General features: G+C 68.8%; 2 protein-coding genes across 18 annotated transcripts in view; one reads left to right on the forward strand and one right to left on the reverse strand.

Annotated features, from left to right (window-relative positions):
* The first annotated feature begins 3,074 nt into the window (after positions 1-3,074).
* On the forward strand, positions 3,075-5,898 carry PIPOX (pipecolic acid and sarcosine oxidase). The gene is made up of 8 exons (XM_068909540.1): positions 3,075-3,253; positions 3,345-3,493; positions 3,802-4,033; positions 4,119-4,301; positions 4,380-4,532; positions 4,612-4,770; positions 5,105-5,180; positions 5,279-5,898. Exons 1-8 carry the CDS (start codon positions 3,125-3,127, stop codon positions 5,407-5,409), a joined length of 1,212 nt encoding a protein of 403 aa, XP_068765641.1. The 5' UTR covers positions 3,075-3,124; the 3' UTR covers positions 5,410-5,898.
* MYO18A (myosin XVIIIA) overlaps positions 5,853-21,848 on the reverse strand; it is a 34,047-nt gene continuing 18,051 nt past the window's right edge. For 11 of the 17 annotated variants that reach the window (XM_068909522.1, XM_068909521.1, XM_068909523.1 and 8 more), the window contains 24 exons: positions 21,733-21,842; positions 21,572-21,637; positions 20,880-21,008; positions 20,152-20,295; positions 19,234-19,323; positions 19,029-19,148; positions 18,841-18,952; positions 18,611-18,738; positions 18,344-18,498; positions 16,979-17,102; positions 16,697-16,897; positions 16,245-16,355; positions 15,815-15,919; positions 15,525-15,671; positions 15,164-15,277; positions 14,812-14,928; positions 14,610-14,693; positions 14,117-14,254; positions 13,043-13,228; positions 12,760-12,899; positions 12,320-12,364; positions 10,573-10,695; positions 8,577-9,758; positions 7,099-7,236 (listed from right to left, as the gene is read on the reverse strand). In XM_068909522.1, coding sequence (XP_068765623.1) covers positions 8,585-9,758; positions 10,573-10,695; positions 12,320-12,364; positions 12,760-12,899; positions 13,043-13,228; positions 14,117-14,254; positions 14,610-14,693; positions 14,812-14,928; positions 15,164-15,277; positions 15,525-15,671; positions 15,815-15,919; positions 16,245-16,355; positions 16,697-16,897; positions 16,979-17,102; positions 18,344-18,498; positions 18,611-18,738; positions 18,841-18,952; positions 19,029-19,148; positions 19,234-19,323; positions 20,152-20,295; positions 20,880-21,008; positions 21,572-21,637; positions 21,733-21,842 — 3,863 coding nt within the window. In that variant the 3' untranslated portion in view covers positions 7,099-7,236; positions 8,577-8,584. Of the gene's footprint in view, positions 7,237-8,576; positions 9,759-10,572; positions 10,696-12,319; positions 12,365-12,759; positions 12,900-13,042; positions 13,229-14,116; positions 14,255-14,609; positions 14,694-14,811; positions 14,929-15,163; positions 15,278-15,524; positions 15,672-15,814; positions 15,920-16,244; positions 16,356-16,696; positions 16,898-16,978; positions 17,103-18,343; positions 18,499-18,610; positions 18,739-18,840; positions 18,953-19,028; positions 19,149-19,233; positions 19,324-20,151; positions 20,296-20,879; positions 21,009-21,571; positions 21,638-21,732; positions 21,843-21,848 lie in introns of all 17 variants that reach the window. The other 6 variants (XM_068909533.1, XM_068909535.1, XM_068909524.1 and 3 more) reach the window with 3 other exon arrangements.

A 21,848-nucleotide genomic window follows, 5' to 3' on the forward strand; every position in this document is an offset into this window, starting at 1 on the left:
TCCCCCTTACCAGGCACAAGTCCAGCTGGGGTGGCCGGTCCCCGGCTGGATGGAGGTGGAGGTGGCTCTTGCCTCCTTATTCAAGCTGTTAATTAAGTCGCTGTTGCAAAACCCTGGCGCTGCAGCAGGCCGAGCGGGGAGGCCGCTCTCCACGATCCTGCTCCGCGCCTTCCTCCAGGCTCTCCGGCCCATCGATCTGGCTGAGCCCGCGCAGGAAATATTTCATTTTTACCGTGCGGCTTGGCACCGCTCTGCTGACCCTTGCGAGCTCCTTTAGGAAACTGATTTCTTGCTGTCACAGAAATCACCTCTGGTTAATTTAAACCCAGGTCAAGAGGAACATGCCGGGGGTGAGAGAGGCCGGGAGCTCCCTCCTCTTCTCTCTTGCTCGCCCTCGGTGCTCTCCTGCCGCGGGTGGGAGCTGGGGGCTGCTGCGGGGCCGGGGCTGACGGCCCAGCCTTGGAGGTGCAGGGGTCCCCGAAATGCCCCCCTCACCCCAACGTGGCTGCTCAGGGGCAGGCGATGCCAGGGGCAGCAGGGAGCAGAGCTGCCCCGGCCGCCCCCCGCAAACCCGGCGATTAGGCCTCCGCAGGGTCATCCGTGCAATGAATGTGACGGCCTGAGGCTGCCACTGCCACAGAGCCGAGCAGCAGCGTCTGGGCCCGGGCTGCCGCAGGCGGCTCCGCACCCCACCGTTCGCCTCCCCTGCTCCACGGCAGCGCGCGCGGGGGCTTTTCCAGCGCGAGCTATTAATGTGCAGTTAGTGGGAGAGGAGTTCATTTTGCCATTTAACATTTCATGGATAATTAATTATTCTTCATGTTCCTGGTGAAAAGCAAAAGCAGGTACGGGCTGTTCAAAGGCTGCTCAAACCCTGGGAAATGGGTGAATTATTCACGGCATCAAAGGCAGGGGAAGAAAGGCTGCTGTAATGGAGCCCTGCGGGGCGCCCAGCCCAGGGGGAACCTGCGCAGTGGCAGCTTCGCCGCAGCACCGCCGCGCTCCTGGAGCCCCGGCCGGCAAACAATGGGCCCGTCCCCATGCTGAGGCCTGGTGCATTCGGTGCATTAGTGATTTTGGGTAGCACCAGGGAGGAGGGACCTACGGGGCCCCTGACCTTCACCTGTATGCGATGCTGAAACCAGGGTGCCCGCGATGCAAAGCTGAACCTTGATTTTGTGCAGGTGGTTGAAGCCTCCCGGGCACGCAGTGAGGTGCCGGCAGCGGCCGGCGGGGTGGGAGCTGGCTGTCAGAAAAGCAGGACGGCCAGGGCAAGAGAGGGAGCCGGTGGGGACCGCGGACGGGCAATAACCAATATTAGCAAAAGTGCCGAAGTTAGCAGAGCCGCCGCGCTGTCGAGCCCAGGGGGCTGGAGCAGCTCAGACGTGAGCGATCTGCGGCACGAGGCGTGCTGATAAAAGCGCGCGGCGGTGGTGTATGGCGGTGGGGTGGCAGTACAAAGCGGGTTTAAAAATGCATGCGGAGACAGCGGCTTCAACACTTCCCCGCACTGCTGTCTCTGTGCCGGGGAAGGGCCCCGCACGTGCACAGCCCGTGCATACACGAGACACCCTCAGTGCCCTGGGCACGCCAGCCTTACCGCCGCGGGGCTCCGTCGTCACCGTGTCCCCTCCCACCGTCCGCACAGCACGTCCCCCAGCCCCTGCCATTACGTCCTTGCGATTTGCAAGGTGGTGAAACCCTGCGACCCCACGCCTTGCCCTGGGGGGGCTCCTGGCCCTGCGCTGCCGGCATCCTGCATGGTGCAGCGCCGTGCAGCGCTGTGCACGCCTTTCACGAGGACACCTCACGGGCCTTGCGCGAGGGTGCCATGCACGCCCCGCAGGCCTTGTACACCTTGCACAAGGATGCCAACCACACCTTGCACGCTTTGCATGCCTTGCATGAGGATGCCATGCACACCTTGCAGGAGGAAGCTGCTGGGCTCAGCCCCGTCCCACCCCGGCTGCCTCCTCCTGCTGCCCCCGGCAGTTTTTGGGGTATGTTTGTGCAGAGCCCGTGGCATCCCTGCAGCCTGGCCGGGCAGCCCAGCCGGTGACTCCTTCCCGGGCCCCGGCACGGCGTGGGCCTTCCCTCGCTTATGGACCTGATGAAAGCACCCTGCCACCTAATAAATTACCAGAGATTATGAGGCAAGAAGGCAAAATAAATAACGATATTTAACATTTTGCAATAGCAACAATTAACCGGTAAATAATGTCTTTTACACCATGAAAGCCAGAGTAAATGAATTCCTCTAATTAGCTGTCAAGCGGTGATGGGGAGAGGCGAGGTGGTGGAGGTGCCGCGGCCGTGCCTCACCCCGCGGCATCGCCCCAGCGTGCCGGGGGGCAACGGCGGCCGGCAGCCCCTGCCCGCGCGTTATTCACCCCGCCGCCACCGTGCACCGCCTTGGTTTTCCCCGAATCGAGATGCAGAGTCCTGCTCCGGGCCCCTCGAATTTACACACTTGCCAAATTAACCACTCCTTAACCCGTGGCACGCGGCATGCAGGGAGGCGCACGGCGCGCCTGAGCACACCGGGCCCCTTGAAGCTCCAGAGGGCCCTAAATCACAGCTATCTCCCAGAAAAAAATGGCAACAAAATACTTTATGGATGTAATAAATTGCGACGGAGGGAAAAATGTTTCCCTTGAAACAAGCCGCACAGTTTCCAATCTGCACACAAATGGGCCTTCGCGGCACGCGGGAGTGTTACAAACAGCCCCTCGTCCTGCTGTAACAAGAACAGACAACAAAACAGTGAGGAGGGAAAGTGGAATTTATTGAAAACAATTTTCCATCACATTTATCCCGCCCACTCGCTCCGATCTCACCACGCTCCCTGCGCTGCCTCTCGGTGCCGCACCGGGGCTGAGCCCCACTGGCGAGGCTCGTGGCCGTTCGCGGCGCGCGGGGCGATTTGGGTGCGTGATGCCCGGCCCGCTCGAGACCAGGCTGGGGGGGATGCAGAAATAGGGCTGAGCCAAAAATCCCGCGTGGAGCCGGGTGCCGCAGGGTGGCGCGGAGCTGGAGGGCGGCCAAGGCCCGCGCGGCTCCCGGCAGCCCCGGCCGGACTCTGCTCCGTCCCTCCCCTCGGCCGGGTGCGAGCCAAGGACGAGCCATGGCGGCGGCGGGGGGCCAGCCCCAGGGGATCTGCTACGATGCCATCGTCATCGGCGCCGGCATCCAGGGCTCCTTTGCTGCCTACCACCTGGCCGAGCGGGGCAAGGACACCCTCCTGCTGGAGCAGGTACCCGGGACGCCTGGGCCCCCTCCGCCGTTTTGCCGAGTCAGCAGTTTGCGGGGCCGCCCCCGCCCACCGAGCCCCTCTCTCCCGGCAGTTCCTCCTGCCCCACTCGCGGGGCAGCTCGCACGGCCAGAGCCGCATCATCCGCAGCGCCTACTCGCAGGAGCACTACGCCCGCATGATGCCCGAGAGCTACCGCCTCTGGCAGCAGCTCGAGGCCCGCGCCGGCACCCGCCTCTACAGGTGACGGGGACCCCCGGGGCCGGGACCCCCACGCCGCGGGGTGCACAGCCGGGGCCAGCCAGCGGCTGCGGCTAATTTACGGCGCTCCGTAACAGAGGTGCCATTAAGAAAATCAGTCTGTAAATGATTCCCGACCAGCCGGGGTCAGGGCTAACGGCGCGATCGATCTTGGGGGGGGGGGGGAAGGGGCTGGCTGAGCATCCTGCCGCCGTGCCTCAGTTTCCCCTGGGGATGGAGCAAGGCGGGGGTCAGGCGATTGGGGGGGGGGGGAGGCGTGTGCAGCGGCGCTGACCCGGCTGGCGGCGCAGGCGGACGGGGCTGCTGGTGCTGGGGGCGGAGGGCGAGCCGCAGTTTGAGCGGTGGCGGTGCACGGCGGCTCGCTCCCCGCACCCGGACCGGGACCCGGATGCCGGCGAGACGCTGGACGCCGCGGCGCTGGCCCGGCGCTTCCCCGGCCTCCGGCCCCGCGGCGGCGAGGCGGCGCTGTGGGACGGCGCGGGCGGCGTGCTCCACGCGGACCGGGCGCTGCGGGCCGTGCAGGTGGGCAGCGCGGCCGGACCCCCCCCCTAGTGACCCCCCCCCCCCCCACGGGGCCCGCCCGCCGCCTCACCCCGCGCCGCCCCAGGACCTGTTCCGCCGGAGCGGCGGCGCCCTGCGCGACGGCGAGAAGGTGCTGGCCGTCGAGCCCGGCAGCCCGCTGGCCGTGAGCACCTCGGCCGGGCTGTACCGAGCCCGGCGGCTGGTGGTCGCCGCCGGCGCCTGGAGCAGCCAGCTGCTGGCACCGCTCGGCCTCCGGCTGCCACTGCAGGTACGGGCCGGGGGGGGGGGCGGGGGGCTGCGGCGCTGCCGGGTCACCGCCTGAGCCCCCCCCGCTCCGGGCCCGCAGCCCCTGCGCGTCCCCGTCTGCTACTGGAAGGAGAAAGTGCCCGGGAGCTACAGCCTCGAGCGGCCCTTCCCCTGCTTCATGGCCGTGGGGCTGCCCCAAGCCCCCCACGGCATCTACGGGCTGCCCGCCTGCGAGTACCCGGGGCTGGTCAAGGTGAGCGGGGACGGGGGGGGGGGTGCGGGGGGTCCGGCCCGCCGCCCTCACCCGTGTCCCCCCCCCCCCCCCCCCCAAGGTGTGCTACCACCACGGCAGCCCCGCCGACCCCGACCAGCGGGACCGCCCGGCCCCCGGCGCCTGCCGCTCCGACGTGGCCCTGCTGCGCCGCTTCGTCGGCTCCTACCTGCCGGGGCTGGAGCCCGAGCCGGCCCTGCTGGAGACCTGCCTCTACACGGTGAGGGGCAGGGCCCTCCCCCCTGGAGCTGGGAGAGGGCCCAGGCGTCCGGGCTCTCACCTCCTCCTCCCACCCCAAGGTGGACCTTGATATCCCTCTCCCCCTCCTTGGAGGTGCAAAGGACCCAGGCGTCCTGGCTCACAGCCCCTCCCCCTCCTGCTGGACCTTGTTACCCCCCCTTGGAGCTAGGAGGGAACCCAGGCATCCGTCCGGGGCTCCCGGCCTTCCCCCCTCCCCTTGGGGCTGGGAGAGGACCCAGGCGTCCTGGCGGGGTCTGCAGGGCGGCAGCACCCCTTGCCCGCCGCCCCAGGCCCTCACGCCGGGTCCCCTCCAGAATACCCCGGACGGAGACTTCATCCTGGACCGGCACCCCAAGCACAGCAACATCGTCATCGGGGCCGGCTTCTCGGGTAGGCGGGGGGCACCGGCCCCCCATGGCACCCCAGCCCCAGCCACGCGCCCCAGAGCCGGCTGAGCCCACTCACCCCCTGCCCTCTCCTCCTCGCAGGCCATGGGTTCAAGCTGGCGCCGGTGGTGGGGAAGCTGCTGTGCGAGCTCAGCCTGGGCGAGGAGCCGTCCTACAGCACGGCCCCCTTCAGCATCAGCCGCTTCCCTGGGGCGCTCCGGGCCGCGCTGTAGGTCCAGGGCCCCGGCCGTGCCTGGGTCGCACTGGGCTGGTGGCCACGTGCCCAGAGCGGGGCATCCCCGCATCCCGCATCCCCACCTCCCTGCATCCTCGCACCCCGCATTCCTGCACCCCACACCCCCACATCCCGGCATCCCCTCATCCTGCATCCTGGCATCTCAGCATCCCCACATCCTGGCGTCCCTACGTGCCAGGATCCCTGCACCCTGGCATCCCCGCAACCCCACACCTCAGCCTCCCGACATCCCCCCGTCCCGGCACCCTTGCATCCCTGCCTGCCTGCATCCCCGTATCACTGCATCCCGGCATCCCTTGTGCTGCGTGGTGCCAGGGCCGGCTCTGCCGCACATCCGCTCCCACGAAACGAATTAAGGAGCTTTGTCAGCCGCACGAAGATGGAGCTGGTACAGCACAGAGACACACACTCGCTTAGGAGTCAACTTAAATGTTTTAATGTTAAATGTGCCATTTTATTATCATTAGATCGCTCCCACTTAATGAAAGCGCATTAGCACAGCGCGGCTTTTTATGGCAGCGCGCGCCGGGCTTGGCCAATTTGTTTCAAAGAGGTGGTGGGGAAAGGGAGCAAAACGGCCTGGCCCCGTTTCCAGGGGTCCCCGGGGTGCGGGGGGGGGGCCCGGGGCTGCAGGCACGGATGTGGGGGCGCAGGGCACACCGAGCACCCCGGCGGCCCCGCGGGGCGCAGGGGTGGGGGCCGGTGGTGCGAATCCGCGGCTCTTCTGCGTTAGCATCGCTTTAAATAATTAACACTGGCAGCCGGAGGGCCCCCATTGCCCGCTACTAATCTGCATATTTATGAAGATTTATAAATGATTCAGTGCCCCTGCCCCGGCGCAGCCTGCTGCCAGCGCCGGGCGCCCGCGAGAAAGCCAGGGCTCGGCCCCGTCTCCCGGCCCCGGCGGGCGCCCGGGCAGCGGCGGAGCCCCCCGGGCACGCGGAGCAGGCACAGCCGGCCTCACCAGCCGTAAATGACATTTATTCTCATACTGAAAGTAAACGGACAGGGAAAGACGCACAGCTGAACTAGTGCAAAAACCAGAGTCGGAGGGGGCCGGGCAGCGTCCCCCGGCGCCGACCCGCTCCGTCGGGGCCGCGTGAGCCGGGACCGGGGCGCGCCGGACCCCGCGCCCACCCGCGCCCACCTCAGCGGCGTCTCCGCGCGTTTCCCCCCAAAACCGCCGTGCCGGGAGAGGAGCGGGCAGTGCGGGGGGCCCAGCCGGAGAGAGACGTCTTTGGCTCAACTAAAAGGTAACGGGAAATTAAGAGCACGGGGCGGCGGCGGGCCGGGAGCCCGGGGGGCTGCTGGGGAGGGGCTTTAAGTTATAAAATAAGGAGACAGCAGGCACTGAGGAATCAACCGAGGATGCAGCAGCCCGGCGGAGCAGAGGGGCTCCGTCCGCCGAGGCGCCGGGCTGGCGCGGGCAGGACGGGGTGCGCGGAGGAGCTGCTCTCCCGGCAGCGCCGACCGCACGGACGGGGGACGGGAGAGGGCTGGAGGCGAACGTTTTCCACCATGCAAAAGAAATACGGCCGGCGGCGGGGCGGTTTCGGGGCGCCGCGGGGCAATTCCCGCGCTGGCGGCGGCCCCGGGCGCCGGGGAGTATTTCTGGGGCGGTGGAAAACGGTGCTGGCGGCGGCCGGCTCGCCGGGGCTACGCTGAGGTCTCGGCGGCCCTGCCCTCGGCGTCGCTGTCGCTCTGGTAGCTCCGGGAGGAGTGTTTGGACCTGTGCGCGCTTTCCAAGGTGTCTTGCTCCTCGTCCGATCTGTCGTAGGCGAAGGCTTTCCGGGAGCCCGGCGGGCTGCGCGGGAGACACGGAGGGGTTAGCGAGCGGGACCCTGGCTCGCGCCCCCCCCGAGCCTGCGGGGAAGCCGGGGCCGCGCTGCAACGCCGCAGCGGAGCGGGGACAGCCCGGAGCAACGCGCCGGCGCCCCCGGACAGACCTCCATCCCGCCCCCGGCAAGCGCTCGCCTCCCCGCGGTGCCGCGGGAAACGGGACCCGCGTGAGCCGCAGCAGGTCGGCACGCTGGCGGCTGCCTTTACGAGGCCTCGTTAGCCTCTTTTATTATTGTCGGGATAGTTTTGGAAAGCTTTGGCGTGATTTAGTCCTCCGCGGGCTGAGCCGAGCCCGTCAGCTGCAAGGAGGCTGCTGCAAACCCGCGGCGCCCAGCGCTGCCCCGGCCCGGCAGCCAGCGCGCGAACCGGGCCAACGCTGCACTTCGGCTTGGGAACAGGCCCCGGGAAACGGGCCCAGGCATCGGCAGGCGACGCCGCGACGCCCGGAGACTGCAACGCGCCTCTCCGGCCAGCGAGCCCGGCAGGACCCCAGCCCGCTGCGGCGCGGGGCTTCGGGGCTCCCGGGGAGCAGGAGCACCCGGCCGGCGGCGGGTATTTCTCCTGCCCGAGCCCCCTCGCAGGCGGCCCGTGCCGGCGCGGCGGCGCGAGCCCTTCCCCCAGCGCCGGCGTCGCTGGGACTGCAATTCAACAGCTGAAAAGGCCTTTTTCCTCCTCCTCCTCCTGCAGCCCTTCTCCCGTTCAAGCTGTTGGAAACGGTTTCATACGCTACTACGTAGCTGCCAAGAAAGGCGGCGATGGCCGCGCGCGCCTCCGCCGTCTCCGGAGCATCCCAGCCCGGGCCGGCGGGCACCGCGGACACGGGCCACGTCCCACCGGGACGGCTGACCCCATACCCGGGAGCTCTCCTGCCGCGCCGTCCGCGCCAGGCGTCCGCTGGAGCAACGACCCCGGATACCCGCGCGGAGCATCGCGCCCCGGTTCTGCCCGGCCACTCACCCGTCGCCGCCGGGATGCGGCTCGGCCGGCCGCGGGCTGCCGCCCCCCCCGGTTACACACTGCAACGGGTGCGGGTTAGTACGCCGGACCCGCGCGCAGGGGCGCCCGGCCGCCCGGGATTAGCGCTTCTCCGTCTCCTCCGCTAATCCCCGAGGGGCAGGTGCCGGCGCCGAAGAAGCCGCCCGGGCGAGCCGGGGCCGGCGCCTGGTGCTGCCGGCGCGGGCGGCGTCGTGGCCGGAGCCCGCAGGAGGGCGGCCCGCCAGCCGGAGCGGCGGGGCCAGGCGAGGGTTAGGGTCGAGCGGTTAGTGGCACGCGGGGCTCATGCTGCACGGCACACACCGCTCCCACCTCCTGCCTCAGTCGCTCTCGGGCCGGTACAGGTACTTCATCATCAGGCTGTCGACTTGCTTCTTCCGCTTCTTCTCCTCCTTCTTCTCCTTGCCGGAGCGCCCGGCTCCCGCGCTCTCCGCGGCCGGGCCCGGCTTCCTGGGGCCCTTCTTGACGCTGGAGTTGCTCCGGTAGGAGACGGTGGAGCCGGAGGAGGAACTGGAGGAGGATTCGGAGGAGGACTCGGAGGAGGAGTCCGACTCCGACGACTTCTTCTTCTTCTTGGCTTTCTTCTTGGCCTTCTTGGCGCGCTTCTTGGAGCTCTTCTTCTTCCGCCCCTCTTCCTCGGAGGACTCCGCGGAGCTGCTCCCGCGCCGGCCCTTGCCGCGGGGCGGCCGGGAGAAGTCGAGGGCGGAGGCGGAGCGGCGGAGGCCGCCGGCGGGGCGGTCGGCGGTGCGCGGCAGGACGGCGCTGCGGGCGCTCCGCACGCTCCTGCCGTCTTCCTCCTCCTCCTCCTCCTCGGAGCCGGGGCTGGAGCGCGCCGCCCCGAAGGGCCGGTAGCTGAGCACCTCCTCGATGGCGGCCTCCAGGTCGGGGTCGAGGTAGGAGCGGGGCCCGGCGGGGCGGCCGCCGGCGCTGGAGGCGGCGCTGCGCGGCCGCGGCGGCACGGAGAAGCTGCGGCCCAGCGGCGGCGGGCTGCAGGGCGAGCGGGCGCCGCCGGCATCGTCCGCCTCGTCCAGGCGGCTGCGGGCCAGCGAGAGCCGGGAATCGGGACGCCGGCTCCGCAAACTCCCCGGGCTGGACAGGGCCAAGCTCAGCGCCGACCTGCCGTCGTCCCCTTCGTCCTCCGGGCCGCGCCACGAGGCCGAGGACGCCCGGCTCACCGGGGCGGACAAGGCGGAGGCTTTGCCCACGTCGGTGGCCGAGAGGGACCAGCGCTTCTCCAGCCCCTCGCGAGCCCGGCCGCTGGCCTCGGCGAAAGCCTGGGCGATGACGGACGCCCGGTCCCGGGGCTCGGCATCCCGCCGGGCTTTGCGGCACGGGCGCTCGGGCGACGCCGGCCGCTCGCCCAGGGCGGAGAAGAGGGTCCGCTCGTCCCCGCGGCCGCCGATGGAGTCCTTGAGGCCGGCGCGCTTGCGGTAGCTGAGGGAGCTCGCCGCCGACACCGGCCTCTCCTCGGCCTCGGCGCCCTCCTTGCCGTCCCTGCGGACGGCGGCGCGGCAGGCGCCCGCGCCGGGGGGAGACAAGAGAGACGGGAGATGAGCGGGAGCCGGCGCGCGCCGCGCCGCGCGGCACGGCAGGCTAAATAATTTGCGTCAGCGGAAAATAGCTTCATGGAAAATGTCATGCAAATTAGGGTATTGTTCTAGCCCGTCACTTTGATTCCCCTTTAAAGTGTTGCGTTCAATTTATTTCATTGTCAGCTACCTGGAGCCGCGGCGCTCGATTCCCGACTTCAGAAAAGGCGGCATTATCTCCAATAACAAAATGTTTTACATCTGCACCGCTGAATAAATTAAACCAATTAAGAAGCAGCGGCTCAGATCTTTCCCCCTGCTCGGCAGCGGAGGGGGAGCCCCTGGGGACTCCCGCAGCCCCGCCAGGAAGCTGCGTCCGGAGCAGAGCGATCGGCGCTCGTCCGGCGACGCCAAGAGGGGCCGGGCGAGCGGCCGAGCCCCCCGCCGCGGGGGCACCGTGCCCGCACGCGCGGCCAGCGCATCCGGGGCGGAAGGCGCGACGGGAGGGCGGCGGCGACTGAGGAGGGGGCCAGGAGCCCCCCCCCACCCCCCCAACGCAGAGGGAGCTGATTTGCACGGTTATAGCTCGCTTTGCATAATCAAATGCCAGGACCCGACGAGGGAGGACGAGGAGGGGCTGCGTCTTCCCCAGCGGGTCCGGTGCGGCGGGCCGCCGCGGCTCTGCCTCCGTCGCGGCGCATCCCCTGGCGCACCCCGCCGCGGCGCCCCGGCCCCCCCCGGCCCCGCTCCCCGCCGCTACCGCCCCAGCCCGCACCGACCTGCCGCCCTTCAGGCTGCCGTCGTCCGAGACCGCTTTGGAGGAGCCTTTGCTCTTGGAGAGCCACGACTTGACTCCGTCCACCCGGTCCTCCAGCTCCGAGTCCGCGTCCGAGTCGCCGTCGCTGCGAGAGGGGAGAGCCGGGGCGGGAGAAAACCAGAGATGAGCGCCGGGAGGGTTAAGGCACCCGCTCGGCACGCGGCCGGCGGGGGCGTGCGCGGGGCCGGCGGCTCGGGAGCTCCCGAGCCCTCCGCGGCAGAGCCCCGTCTGCCCAGGGCCACGCGCCTGCAGCTATCGCAGAGGGGCAACGGAGCGGGGGAGCGAGGGCAAAGGAGCAGAGCACCGCTCCGGAAACACGGGGGGTTTCGAGCTCGCCGAGGCCACGGGGCCGGGAAGGAAATAAGTGGGTTCGTTTTATAGGCCTCCGTCAAGTGCAAAATTACAGCGAGGAAGAGCTATGTTGATGTCGCCGGGTAAACAGGAGTTTAGCAAACGGCACAGAAATGACTCTGGCAAGGCGGGCGCACGAGCGCGGCAGGCAGATTTACGGCCCCGCCGTGACAGAGAGCCCCTGATTTACGTGCACACATAAAAAAAGCCCTATCTGGCTTAAAACATCTAATTTATAACGGCGGTTCGCAACCATATTGATTGCCTTTAGAAAGAAGGTGCTGTATGCATTGCAAAATCCATTTCTCCACGTTAAAAGCATCCCTCTATAAATCTCCACTAATACATAACTGCTTACTGCTTTCATTAGGGTTATCGCAATAACAGCTGTATCTATAAGGAAATCGAAGTGTTATTTTTCCCCTCCCTCCCTCCCGACTCGGCCTCGCTCCCCGTCGCCGGCTGCCGAGAGGGGAGAGGGCTCCCGCGGAGCCGAGGCAACGGCGCTGCCGCCACGGCTCGGCCTGGAAACGGATGTACAATATGATCTTAAACAGACGTTTTATCCGCCTGGCCTTGGGCTTATTCTCTGCCTGGGGAACACGGCAGCGAGCACAGGGGATGGGCTATTAGAGACCCTGCAAATGAATCCTCCTTGTTAAATTCAAAGCGACGAGCCGCACTTCATCACACCCATCTCCCTCCCCTGCAATATATCCAGGCAACACTTTGCTTTTTGCCCTTAAAAAAAAAAAAAAAAAAAAACCAATGAGCCCCATAAACAAACTCCGGGGGCAGTCGAGATTTTAAATCGTCGGAATTAAACTCCACGTCAAACGCAATTTATGTCCGGACGAGAGCGCCATTAGTTAACTGGGATCCGAATCGCAGGGGAGCAAACAACGCAGCCTCCGCGGCGGCGGATATTAATTGCGCGTGACAACAGGGCTCCAACGGCCCTCTATCACTGTTACACACGATTACATTTATCATTAACCGCTATAGAGCCTCTCGCATCCGGCGGCCCCTGCCCGGGGAAGGGATGTCGCTGCCAGAGCCCCTCCAACGGCTGGCGGGCAGCAGCCGGGCTGCGTGCAACGGGATGCGCTCGCGAGCCGGGGCGGCCGCGCCGCAGGGATGCAGTTAGGGCCGGCCGGGGCGGCCGTGCCGCGGGGATGCAGTTAGGGCCGGCCGGGCCGCGGGGATGCAGTTAGGGCCGGCCGAGCCGCGGGGATGCGGTTAGACCATGCGCAGGGAGGTGGGCGAGAGGCATGCAGAGCCCAGCCGGGCCCCGGGCCCGCGTGGGGTTAGGCGCGAGGGGTTAGCGGAGGGGACAGAAGGAAAGAGGAGATCCTCACAGTTTATTCTTTCTTTTCTGATATTTTGTCACCATGTCCTGCAAACTGGGAAGGGGAGAGGGGGGAGGGAGGGAGGGAGGGAGAAAACACAACAGAAAAGAAATCAAATGAACTCAAAAAGAAACCAAACGGAGGGGAAATGAAAGGGGAGCAAACCAAACGGGCGGCTGGGGAGGATGGGGAGGAAGGCTTTGCACCCTGGCGTCCCCGGCCTCCCACCGCCGTCCCCGCTCCCCTGGGTTCCCGGGCCGTTTCCGGCCGCCGGCACGGCCGCAACCGCTCAGCAGCACCCCGGCTGCCCGGGGCCCCGCGCGAGCGGGCAAAGCCGCGCGGGGGACAGATGGACGGATGGATGGCCAGCGCCCTGCAAGGGCCGGGCAGAGCCGCGGGGTGCCCGCAGCGTTTCGAAGCGGGGAGGAGCGGGGCCGCGGCGCGCTCACCTGTTGATGAGGTCTTCGTTGCTGTCGCTCTCCATCTCGTCCTCGATGGCAGCCTGCAGGTCCCCGATGCGCTTGAAGGCCAGCTTCAGGTCCGACTGCAGGCTCTGGTTGGCGGCTTCCAGGCTCTCCAGGTCCATCTCCTGCGGGGACACGGCGGGGTGAGCCCGGGGAAGGGGCGCGCGCCCCGCCAACCCCCCAGGTCTCCGCGCCCAGCTCGGCGCAGGACCCCACTGCCCACCGCGGACGCGGGAGCCGATGCCGCCCGGACGCCGGGGTCCCTCACCAGCTCGTGCTTCTTGCGGCTGGCCTCCGCCTCCTTCTTGGCCAGCTCGCCCATCTCCTCCTTGACGTCGCGGAGCTGCCGCTGCAGCCGCTTGTTCTGCTCCTTCTCGCGGCTCTCGGCGGCCGCCCGCTGGTCCCGCTCCTCCGTCAGCTTCTCCAGGTTCTCCTTGAGGCGCGTGGCCAGGCTCTGCGGAGCGCGGAGCTGTGGGGCCGGGGGCGCCGGCAGGACCCAGGCGTCCGGGTCCCCACCGCGGGCTGCCCCGCGTGCCCCCCGCCGAGCGCTGCGATTACGCCGGCTCGGCGCGGGCGCCGCGACACCCAGCCGAGGGCTAACGCCAGCACCATGCATTTACATGAGGGGCCGGCGAGAAGGAGGAGGAGGATGAGGAGGGGGAGAGACATGTCGCCAGGAGAAACCTCCCCCCCGGGCCAGGGAAGGGGCAGAACAATTGCCGGGGCTTTGGTGAATTGGAAAAATAGATTTAACTTTGTGTGAAGTAATTACAGCACGTAACGTAGGGAAAAAATAGCCTCCATTCTCCAGCAGCCGCTGAGCCAGCCACTGCATATTTATGGCCCCGGCAGAGAGAGAGAGAAGGGAAATAACAGCTAGGAAAATATTAAGAGGAGAGCTAAGCTGCTCAGCTCCCTCGGCAGAGAACTGCAAAGGCAGAATATAAAGCAGGCAGCGTTTAGCGGGGCCGGGAGAGTCTATAATTTCACTAAGTCAATGCAGGGAAATAGCAGCACTTTGCCAGGCTGGATGGTGGATTATTGTTATCAGCGCTCGCAGGGAGCGTTCCCTGGGAGGCCGGCGGGCAGCGGGGCTGGCGGCAGCGGGCAGAGCTGCGCCGCGGCCTCCCAGGGCAGCGCTGAGCACCGCCAAGGGCACGGACGGAGATGCCGGCATGGATGCAGAGGAGCCCCCGGGCCAGCGTCGGGTCCCACCGCCCTCCTGTGGCGCACGGCCCCTCCACGGGGACGGGGGACGCTGCTGTCCCAGCCTGCGCCCCTAAGGAGCCGAGGGCGACGGCGACGCAGAGCCCCGACCCGCCTGGTCCCGCGCGGCGCCCACCTCCAGCCGCTTGACTTGCGTCCGCTCGAACTCCAGCCTCGTCTCCAGCTCGCGGATCTTGGCCTCCTGCCGGCTCACCAGCGACTTGTCCACCATGGACTGCTCGAGGAACTCCAGCTGGCTCTGCAGCGCTTGCAGCTGGGGGTGAGGCAGCGTCAGCGCGGCGCGGGGCACCGCCGGGCCGGTGTCACCGCCGGAGCTGCGCGTGGCCGTGCCGTGGTCCCATTCCCCGCGATGCTCCTGCCCCGCGACGCTAGCTCGGAGCAGACCCCGCCGGCCACCCGGCTCTTGCCCGCGGTACGGACACCCCCCGGGAGAGTCCTGTTCTGCCCCGGCGCAGCCCTGGGAGCCGTCCCCATGGCACCCCGGCGCCATCCGCCCGCGGAGGCCAGGAAGCGGTGCCACGCCGGGTTTTGGGGCACTCGCCCCGCTCCGAGCTTTACTTGGGGTCCGAGCGCTTTGCAGGCTCGAGCCCAGCACCAGCGCTGCCCACCTTCTCCTGCAGCTCCTGCTTCTCTTTGCCGACGTCCTCCAGCTGCGCCTGGAGGTCGTTCATCTGTGCCAGGTCCCGGGAAGCCTGCCGGGCGAAGCCGGGGCCGTCAGCGGAGGCTGCGCGGGACGGGCCGCTCGCTCCCACGGCCCCGCACGCAGAGCCGGCTGGAGCCGAGCTCCGACGGGCCGCGACTCCCCCTCACCTGGGCCACGGCCGCCTTGTGCTTCTTCATCAGCTCGTTCATGTCCTCCTGGTCCTCCTCCAGGCGACTCTGCACCTCGTTCTTCTCCCGCTGCAGCCGGCTCAGCTGCTCTTCCAGCTGCGAGAGGGGAGCAGATTGCATCTCGCCGCAATGCCCCAGCGCTGCTTGGCCGAGCCCAGCGGGGCTCCCTGCTCCCGGGGCTCTGTGCTGTGCCACCCCCGTGGAGCCGGGGACCGCTGAGACGCCCAAGCGAGACCCCCAAAAGAGCCCCGAACGGCCTGGGCTCACCACGGCCGGCAGGCACCGCGCTGGCCAGGGGCGGGGGGCACGTGGCCGTCACAAACGCGCTTACCGCTGCCTTGGCCTTGGAGAGGTCGTCAATCTGCAAGTGGAGATCTTCGATTTCCACCTCCATGGACTTGCGGGCTTTGACGGCAGCTGCGCAGGTGAACTCCGACTCCTCGAGCTGCAGGGAGCAGAGTCAGTGCTCAGCTCTGCCCCCAGAGCGTGGCAGGGGGACAGGGCGCAGGGGACGTGCCCGGGACCTCTGAGGCCGCAGCAGCTCGGGCTGAGGCTCGGAGCTGGCTACAGCCCTCGTGGCAGTGCCCGATCCCAGCCCAGAGCAGCGGGAGGGCGATGGGATTTGCAGCGAGGGGCTGCGGCCACGGACACGGGCCTGCGCGTGGCCGAGGGCACCGGGGCTGGACACCCACCTGGTTCTTGAGCTGGGCGATCTCCCTCTTGCTGGGCGCGTTGTTCTTCAGGTGGTCGAGCATGATCTGAGCATCGGCCAGCAGCGCCTTGGTCCTCTTCAGGTCCCTGCGCAGGCGCTTCTCCGTCTCAAAGTCCCGCTGGTTGACCTGGGAGCGAGGGAGGCCGTGCCAGGCACCCCACGTGGTCCCACTCTTGCGGGGCACCCAGCCCACAGCCCTGTGGCCCCAGCATCCTCCAGCCCCCACGGAGCGAGGCGCTGGCAGCGGGGATGGAGGCATGCAGCCCCTACCTGCTCGCTGACAGCAGATAACTTGCTCTCCAGCTCCCGCTTCTCCCTCAGCACCTTCTGCTTGTCTTCATACTCCTCCTCCAGCTGCACCTCCATCTGCTTCAGCTGGAGGCAAACGTGGCGCGTCCCGGTGAGGGTCTAGCTCAAGCCGCAGCACCCAACGCCGGCACCGGGGCACCCCGTGGGGCACCACCAGCAGATCGGCGGACACCCTGGCTGCCCTGCATGCATCGCTCACCCGCAACCCAGCTTTGGGACGCTCAAGGAGCCCACCAGTTGGGTGCAAAAATGCCCAGTCGAGCAATCAAAACGTGCAAAGCCCAGCATGCTGCCAGCCCCAGCGGAAGAGGGACCGGTCAGACCTGCCCCGCCAGCCGGAGCCGGGCAGTGTCCGCGTGGGAAGCCAGGCTGGCGTGTGACCGAGCCCTACCTTCTTCTGGCACGACTGCCGTATCTCCTCCACCTCCTCGTCGCGGCTCTCCACCTCCTTGGCGTGGGTCTGCCGCAGCCGCTCCATCTCCATCTCCAGCCGCAGCTTGGCCTGCGAGGGGAGGCCGGTCACGGCGCCCCGGAGCCGGGGAGCCCGCGCGCCCCGCGTCGGCCGCCCCGGCCCCCCGCCAGCGCCTACTTACTCGCAAAGCCCCCCGCTCCGAGGCCAGCCGGGCCGCCTTCTCCGAGGCCACCTCCCGCGCCATGGCGGCACCGGCGCCGGCACGCAGGGGCCGCGCAGCCGGCAGAGGAGCCACGTCCGCGGTAGGGATGAGCCAAAAGCCGGGCTGGCAGCGACCGCCTCTGCTTCCCGGGCAAGCCCGGCCCAGGTAATAACAGCCCTGCACGAAACCACCCCACCCAGAAACCAGCACGCGCCCTCCCTGCCGGTACCTGCTCCAGCATCTGGATGGTGCCAGCCTGCTCATCCAGTTCCTCTTCCTGGTCCTTGACCTTGGCCTCCAGGTCCCGCAGCTGCTTCTTCACCTTGGCCAGGGAGGCCTCGTCCTTGGACTCCTGCGACGAGATGTCCTGCAGCTCGGCCTCCAGCGCCTCCACCTTCTGCGTCAGGCCGGCGATGTCCGAGTCCCTGTCCTGCGGGAGAGCGGGGCCGTGGCTGAGCCGGGGGGCTCCCGCCTGCCGGCCGCGCGCCGGGGCCGCGCCGGGGCCGCTCACCTCCAGCAGCTGCTTGAGGCCGAAGACCTCGGCCACCAGCACGTCCTTCTCCCGGCTCAGCTTCTCCCGCTGCAGCCTCTCCCGCTGCGCTTCCTCGTGGGCCTGCGAGAGCTCGCCGTCGAACCTGCGCGGGGAGAGCACGCCAGGCTGGCCCCGCGCCGCCCGGGGACGCGCCGACAAGCGTTCCCCCGCCGGCACCGCGGCCGCCCGGGGCTCCCGGCGCGGAGGGTGGCAGCGGCGGCGCCCGGCGTCTCCCGAGCCCGGCATCCGCCGAAGCCCCGTCGCGGCGCGTGCCGAGAGCCGGCTCGCAGCTGGGAGCCCGCTGCAAAACGCACTATTTACAAGCCTTTAATTTCCAGCACAACAACTCCGCGCGGGGAGCCACTCGGAGAAACTCCTCCCGACACCTTCGCTGAATAAGCTAATCGAGAGCGCGGCCCTCGCAGCGCGAACCCGAGGCGCCGCATCAGCCGCCCCGGGGCCGGCACGGAGGGACGGCCGCTAACGGCAGGGGCTTGGCTCAGAGCAGGCAGCCGGTGACGACGTGCCCTCGGCGCAGGGGGACGGGGACGCGCGGCGGGGGGCTGCCCGGCTCTGGCGGCGGCGCCGCTCGGCTGCCCCGGCCACGGCGAGCCGCCGCGGGATGCATGCACGGAGCGTCCCGCAGCCGGAGGGGGACGCGAGCCGCCGGGGTGGGAGTGCTCGGTGCATCCCCCGGAGCCGGGGAGCGGCTGGGACGGCCTCTCCCAGCGCCCCCAGCACAGGATCAGATGGGTTTGCTCTGAAAGCGTTGCCCTTGGGGCTCAGAAAATAACCCTGCGCTCGAGTTTGTGACCTGCGTTAAACACCCCGGCAGCTAATCCCCATTTCTCCGCGCGCTGGGTAATAAACAGCTGCATTAGCACAGACTCCAATCCACGGAAATTGAAATTAATTAGATTGGATTCTCTCGCTGTATTTGTGTGTGTGATCATTACCATAATGAGATGAAAGCGTCCCTGCTGCTTAATAACGTTAGCAAACTTTGGGGCTGGGAGAGGAGGTGGGAAGAGAGCGAGCGCCGAGCGGGGCCGGGCACCCTCCTCCCTTGCTCCTCGCCGCCGAGCCCCCGCGGAGGGTCCCTCCGCACGGGGAGAGGGTCCCCAGCCCTGAGGTCGCCCCACCACCGCCACCGAGCACGTCCGACCCGGGCAAGGGGAAGCCCGTCCTGCCGGAGACGCCCCCCTGCAAGCCCCCTCGGTGACGCGGGAGCCGCTCCGGTGCCCAAATCCCTGCTGAAACGGCAACGCTGGTTTCCAAGAGGCTCCCGGAGAGCTCCCCGCTGCGCACCGGGCAGCCCCCCGCCGCGTCCCCGCGCCCCCCCACCTCCGCTGCTTCTTCTCCAGGTCGTGGTTGCGTCCCTGCTGGCCCTCGAGGTGCAGCTTGGTGTCCTGCAGCTCCGACGCCAGGCGCTGGCACTTCTTCTTCAGCTGCTGCAGGGCCCGCTGGCTCTCCTCGCTGTCGGCCTGCAGGTCCGTCAGCTGCGGGCAGGCGCGGGGAAGGCGGTGAGGGCTCCGCGGGGCGCCGCGGCCCGCCGGCCGCCCCAGCGCAGCCCGCTCCCGGCGCGGGGTCTCGGGGCCGAGCCGCGCTCACCCTCCTCTCCAGCTGCCTCTTGCCCTGCTGCTCCAGCTCCAGCTTGTCCTCCAGCTCCTGCTGCAGCCGTTTCTTGGTGAAGTCGATCTCCCGCACCGCCCGCTCGTATTTCAGCCGCCACTCGCCGCCTGCGCCGGAGCAGCGGGGTCACCGCTCAGCGCGGCGCCGGGCCGAGCCGGGCGGCCGGGGGTGCGCTGCCGCCGCCGCGCAGGAGGCAGCGCGGTTGGTACCTGCGTCGTCGTCATCGAGCTCCCCGTTGAGCTCGGCCGCCCGGATGAGCCGGGCCTCCATCACCTCCATCTCCATGGACTCCATCTGCTTCTTCAGAGCGTCGTACTTGGCCTGCGAGGGGGACGGGGCCGCCGTGAGCCCCCCGCCGGCCGCCAGCGGGCGAGAGGCGCGGGCGGGAGGCGCTTACCTGCAGGTCCTTCATCTCCTTCTCGGCCCGGAGCCTCTCGGCCGTCTCGGCGTCCAGCAGCTGCGAGGCCGACTCGCCGGTGTTTCGCTCGTCCGTCAGCTCCGACGTCAGCTCGGTGATCTGGGCCGGGGGGAGCGGGGAAGGTGGGCCGGGGGCAGGGTCCCCGCGCCGGCGAGGGGGCCGGGGGGGCGCGGGCGGCACCTACCCTGCTCTCCAGGCGGTCGCTGAGCAGCCGGAGCTCGTTGCGCTCCTTCTCCACCTTCTCGAGCTTGCCCTTGAGCTGCTGGATCTCTTCCTGCAACAGAGCGCGCAGTCAGGGAGGGGGCAGGCCGGCAGCCGGGAAGCAGCGGGCAGGCACGAGTTTGGCAGCTCTCTGCACCCCCCCCAGCTCCCTCTCGGTGGGGGCTCCCCGGGGCCGGGAGGTGCTGGCGGCGCGCGCACGGACACAGCGGCTCCCCCCCCGCCGAGGGCTCAGCAGGGACTTTCCCCGGCCGGCTCGGCGCTCCGGCGTGCCGGCTCCAACCCCATAAATGGTGTCGAAACGCCAGGCAGCCCCGCAGCCCCCGGCGCGCCTCCCCGTCCTGCGGGGCCTCGGCCGGCGCAGGGGGGTCCCGGCTGGCGCCGGGAGAGGCAGCAGCAGCCAAAACGCCCACCCGCGGCTCTCCGCCCCCCCCCGGCCCGCGGGGGAGGCAGGCGGGGGCCCGCGGGGACACCCAGGCGGCACCAACCAGCACGGGGTCGGCGCGCCCGGCCGCCAGCTTCAAGCACATCTCTCCCGTGGCCGGGGCGGGGGCGAGGGGGGCTGGCACGGCGGCGGGCACCCCGCGCCTCCCGCTCCCGTCCGGGAGCCGGGCTGAAAGCTGAGCCCGGCTCGCCGCTCCGCGAGTGTCTGGTTGCCAGCGGGCCGCCGCGCCGCGCCGCCGCGTACGCCTTTCGGCGCACGGTTTCATTTCCATTCTCCACGCCTTGTAATTGGGCTCAGGCGAGAGCAGACTCCCGGGATGCTAATGACATGCTGATTCGCAAATTAGGGAGCAATTCGAGCCGTGCGCGGGCACCGCATCCCACCCCGCCACCGGCCCCGGCCGCCCCGCGCCCCCCGCTCCGCCGCGGAGATACCCACGTCCTTGCCGCGGATCTGGTCTTCGGTCAGCTGCACCTCGATGAGGGGCCGCACGGTGGTGAACAGCTTCCACCAGGGCCAGCCCTTCACCCCCTTGTTCTTCTTGATGTTCTTCTGCACGCACCGGATGGCCAAATCCTGGATCTGCGCAGGGCACGGCGGTCAGCACGGCCGCCCCGCGGGCAGGCCGCGGGCAGCGCCGGCCGGGCACCGCGCGGGCTGAGCAGAGCCCGGCGGTGCTCGGCCCCCCGGCACGCTCCCGTTCATTAGCGTTCCCAATAATTGCGCCTGGTTTATTTGCTGCTTGATTATCTCCTGCACCTCAGCCCCACGTAGCTATAAAAGCTAATCTTGCTGAAACACAAGGCGCCACGGAGATGTCTATTTTATGCGCTCTTTAATAATAAAAGTAGGAGCAGACACAGCTACTTAATCTTAATGCAACGCCGCAGGCCGGCACGGAGGTGCCCTGCGCCCTCCCCGCACGGTGCAGCCAGCGCCGCGAAGCCGGGCCGGCGGCTCCCCCCGGGCCCCCCGCGGCCAGGGCAGGACCCCACCTCGGCCCGAGCCGGGCCCGCGTCCCCCGAGGCCTGCCGGGCTGTCCCGGCGCGCGGCGCGGCGGGCGGGAGGGAGGGGGAGGCGCTGGCCCAGGCAGCAGCAGAAAGGCTGCGCTGCCCATTTTAGGCGAAATTGTGCAGCCGAGCGGGGAGGGGAGAAGCGCTACGAACCTTCCTCTTCTTGAAGAGCTGCCGTGCCAGGAAACCCCTGCACGCCGCCTGGAACAGCGTGATGTTCTTGCTCGTCTGCTCGTCCCGCTGCTCCTCCAACCTGGCCAGGCAGCCTGCCCGGAAAAACACCTGCGGGACGACAGCGGGGTGAGACGAAGGCAGCCCCGCGCTCATCCTCAGCGCCGCCGCCCGGCCCCGGGTGCCGCCGAGCCCCAGCGATGCCCGTGCGAGGGGCAGGACCGCGGATGCTCCGTGCGGAGCAGCGGCACGGCGGGAGCATCCCGCGGCCCCGAAACGGTTGCTCCCCGCTGCCCGAAAAGCCGGGCTGCAGGTGGCACCCGCGGCAGGGCCACGTTGCAAGGGCACGGCCACCCCGCTGCAGCATGGCCCCGGCCGGCAGGCACGAGCCTGGCAAAACAGGTCCCCGCGTCCCCTTCCAGCTATCGCGCCCCGGCGCGGCCCCGTCCTCACCCTTGCCCAGTCCTGACGGCGCCGGCCGGCTCCGGGGCGGCCTGGGGCAGGCGGTCCCCAGCTCCGAGCGGGGCCAAGCACCCGGCTTTTATTCCCCAGGCGGGAGGAATGCCGTAGGCGGCAGCCAACAGAGCTGCCCTTGTCCCGCGCGGCGGCCGGAGGCCGGCATGGGGCAGGGCACGTGGCCGGCGGGGCAGGCGCCCGCCGGGGCAGCTCCTTACCCGGCTCAAGCCCATGTGGTAGCTGCTCTTCTCCAAGTCCAGCGACTCCAGGAGCTCTTCCACGGCCTGCGGGGAAGGAGAGGGGTCAGCGAGCCGCGGCGGGGCCCCCTCCGAGCCTGCAGAGAGCATCCCCGGCGGCGCCGGGAGCCCTGCGCCCGTACCCGCTTCTCGTCCACCACGATGTAGTTGCGGCCGTGTTTCTTGGTCAGGTGAGGGGCCAGGACGTCGAAGCGCCGCCTGAACTCCGCAAAGACCATGTGGTCGGGGTAACCTGGGG

The sequence above is a fragment of the Struthio camelus genome, chromosome 16 (genome assembly GCF_040807025.1).
Source record: "Struthio camelus isolate bStrCam1 chromosome 16, bStrCam1.hap1, whole genome shotgun sequence".
Taxonomy (NCBI): Eukaryota; Metazoa; Chordata; class Aves; order Struthioniformes; family Struthionidae; genus Struthio; species Struthio camelus.

Bases quoted from the DNA above. Each gene is read 5' to 3' on its own strand.
- PIPOX (XM_068909540.1), top strand. From the start codon at position 3,125: ATGGCGGCGGCGGGGGGCCAGCCCCAGGGGATCTGCTACGATGCCATC. The intron at 3,254-3,344 runs GTACCCGGGACG...CTCTCCCGGCAG, and splicing joins ACACCCTCCTGCTGGAGCAG to TTCCTCCTGCCCCACTCGCG. The intron at 5,181-5,278 runs GTAGGCGGGGGG...TCCTCCTCGCAG, and splicing joins CATCGGGGCCGGCTTCTCGG to GCCATGGGTTCAAGCTGGCG.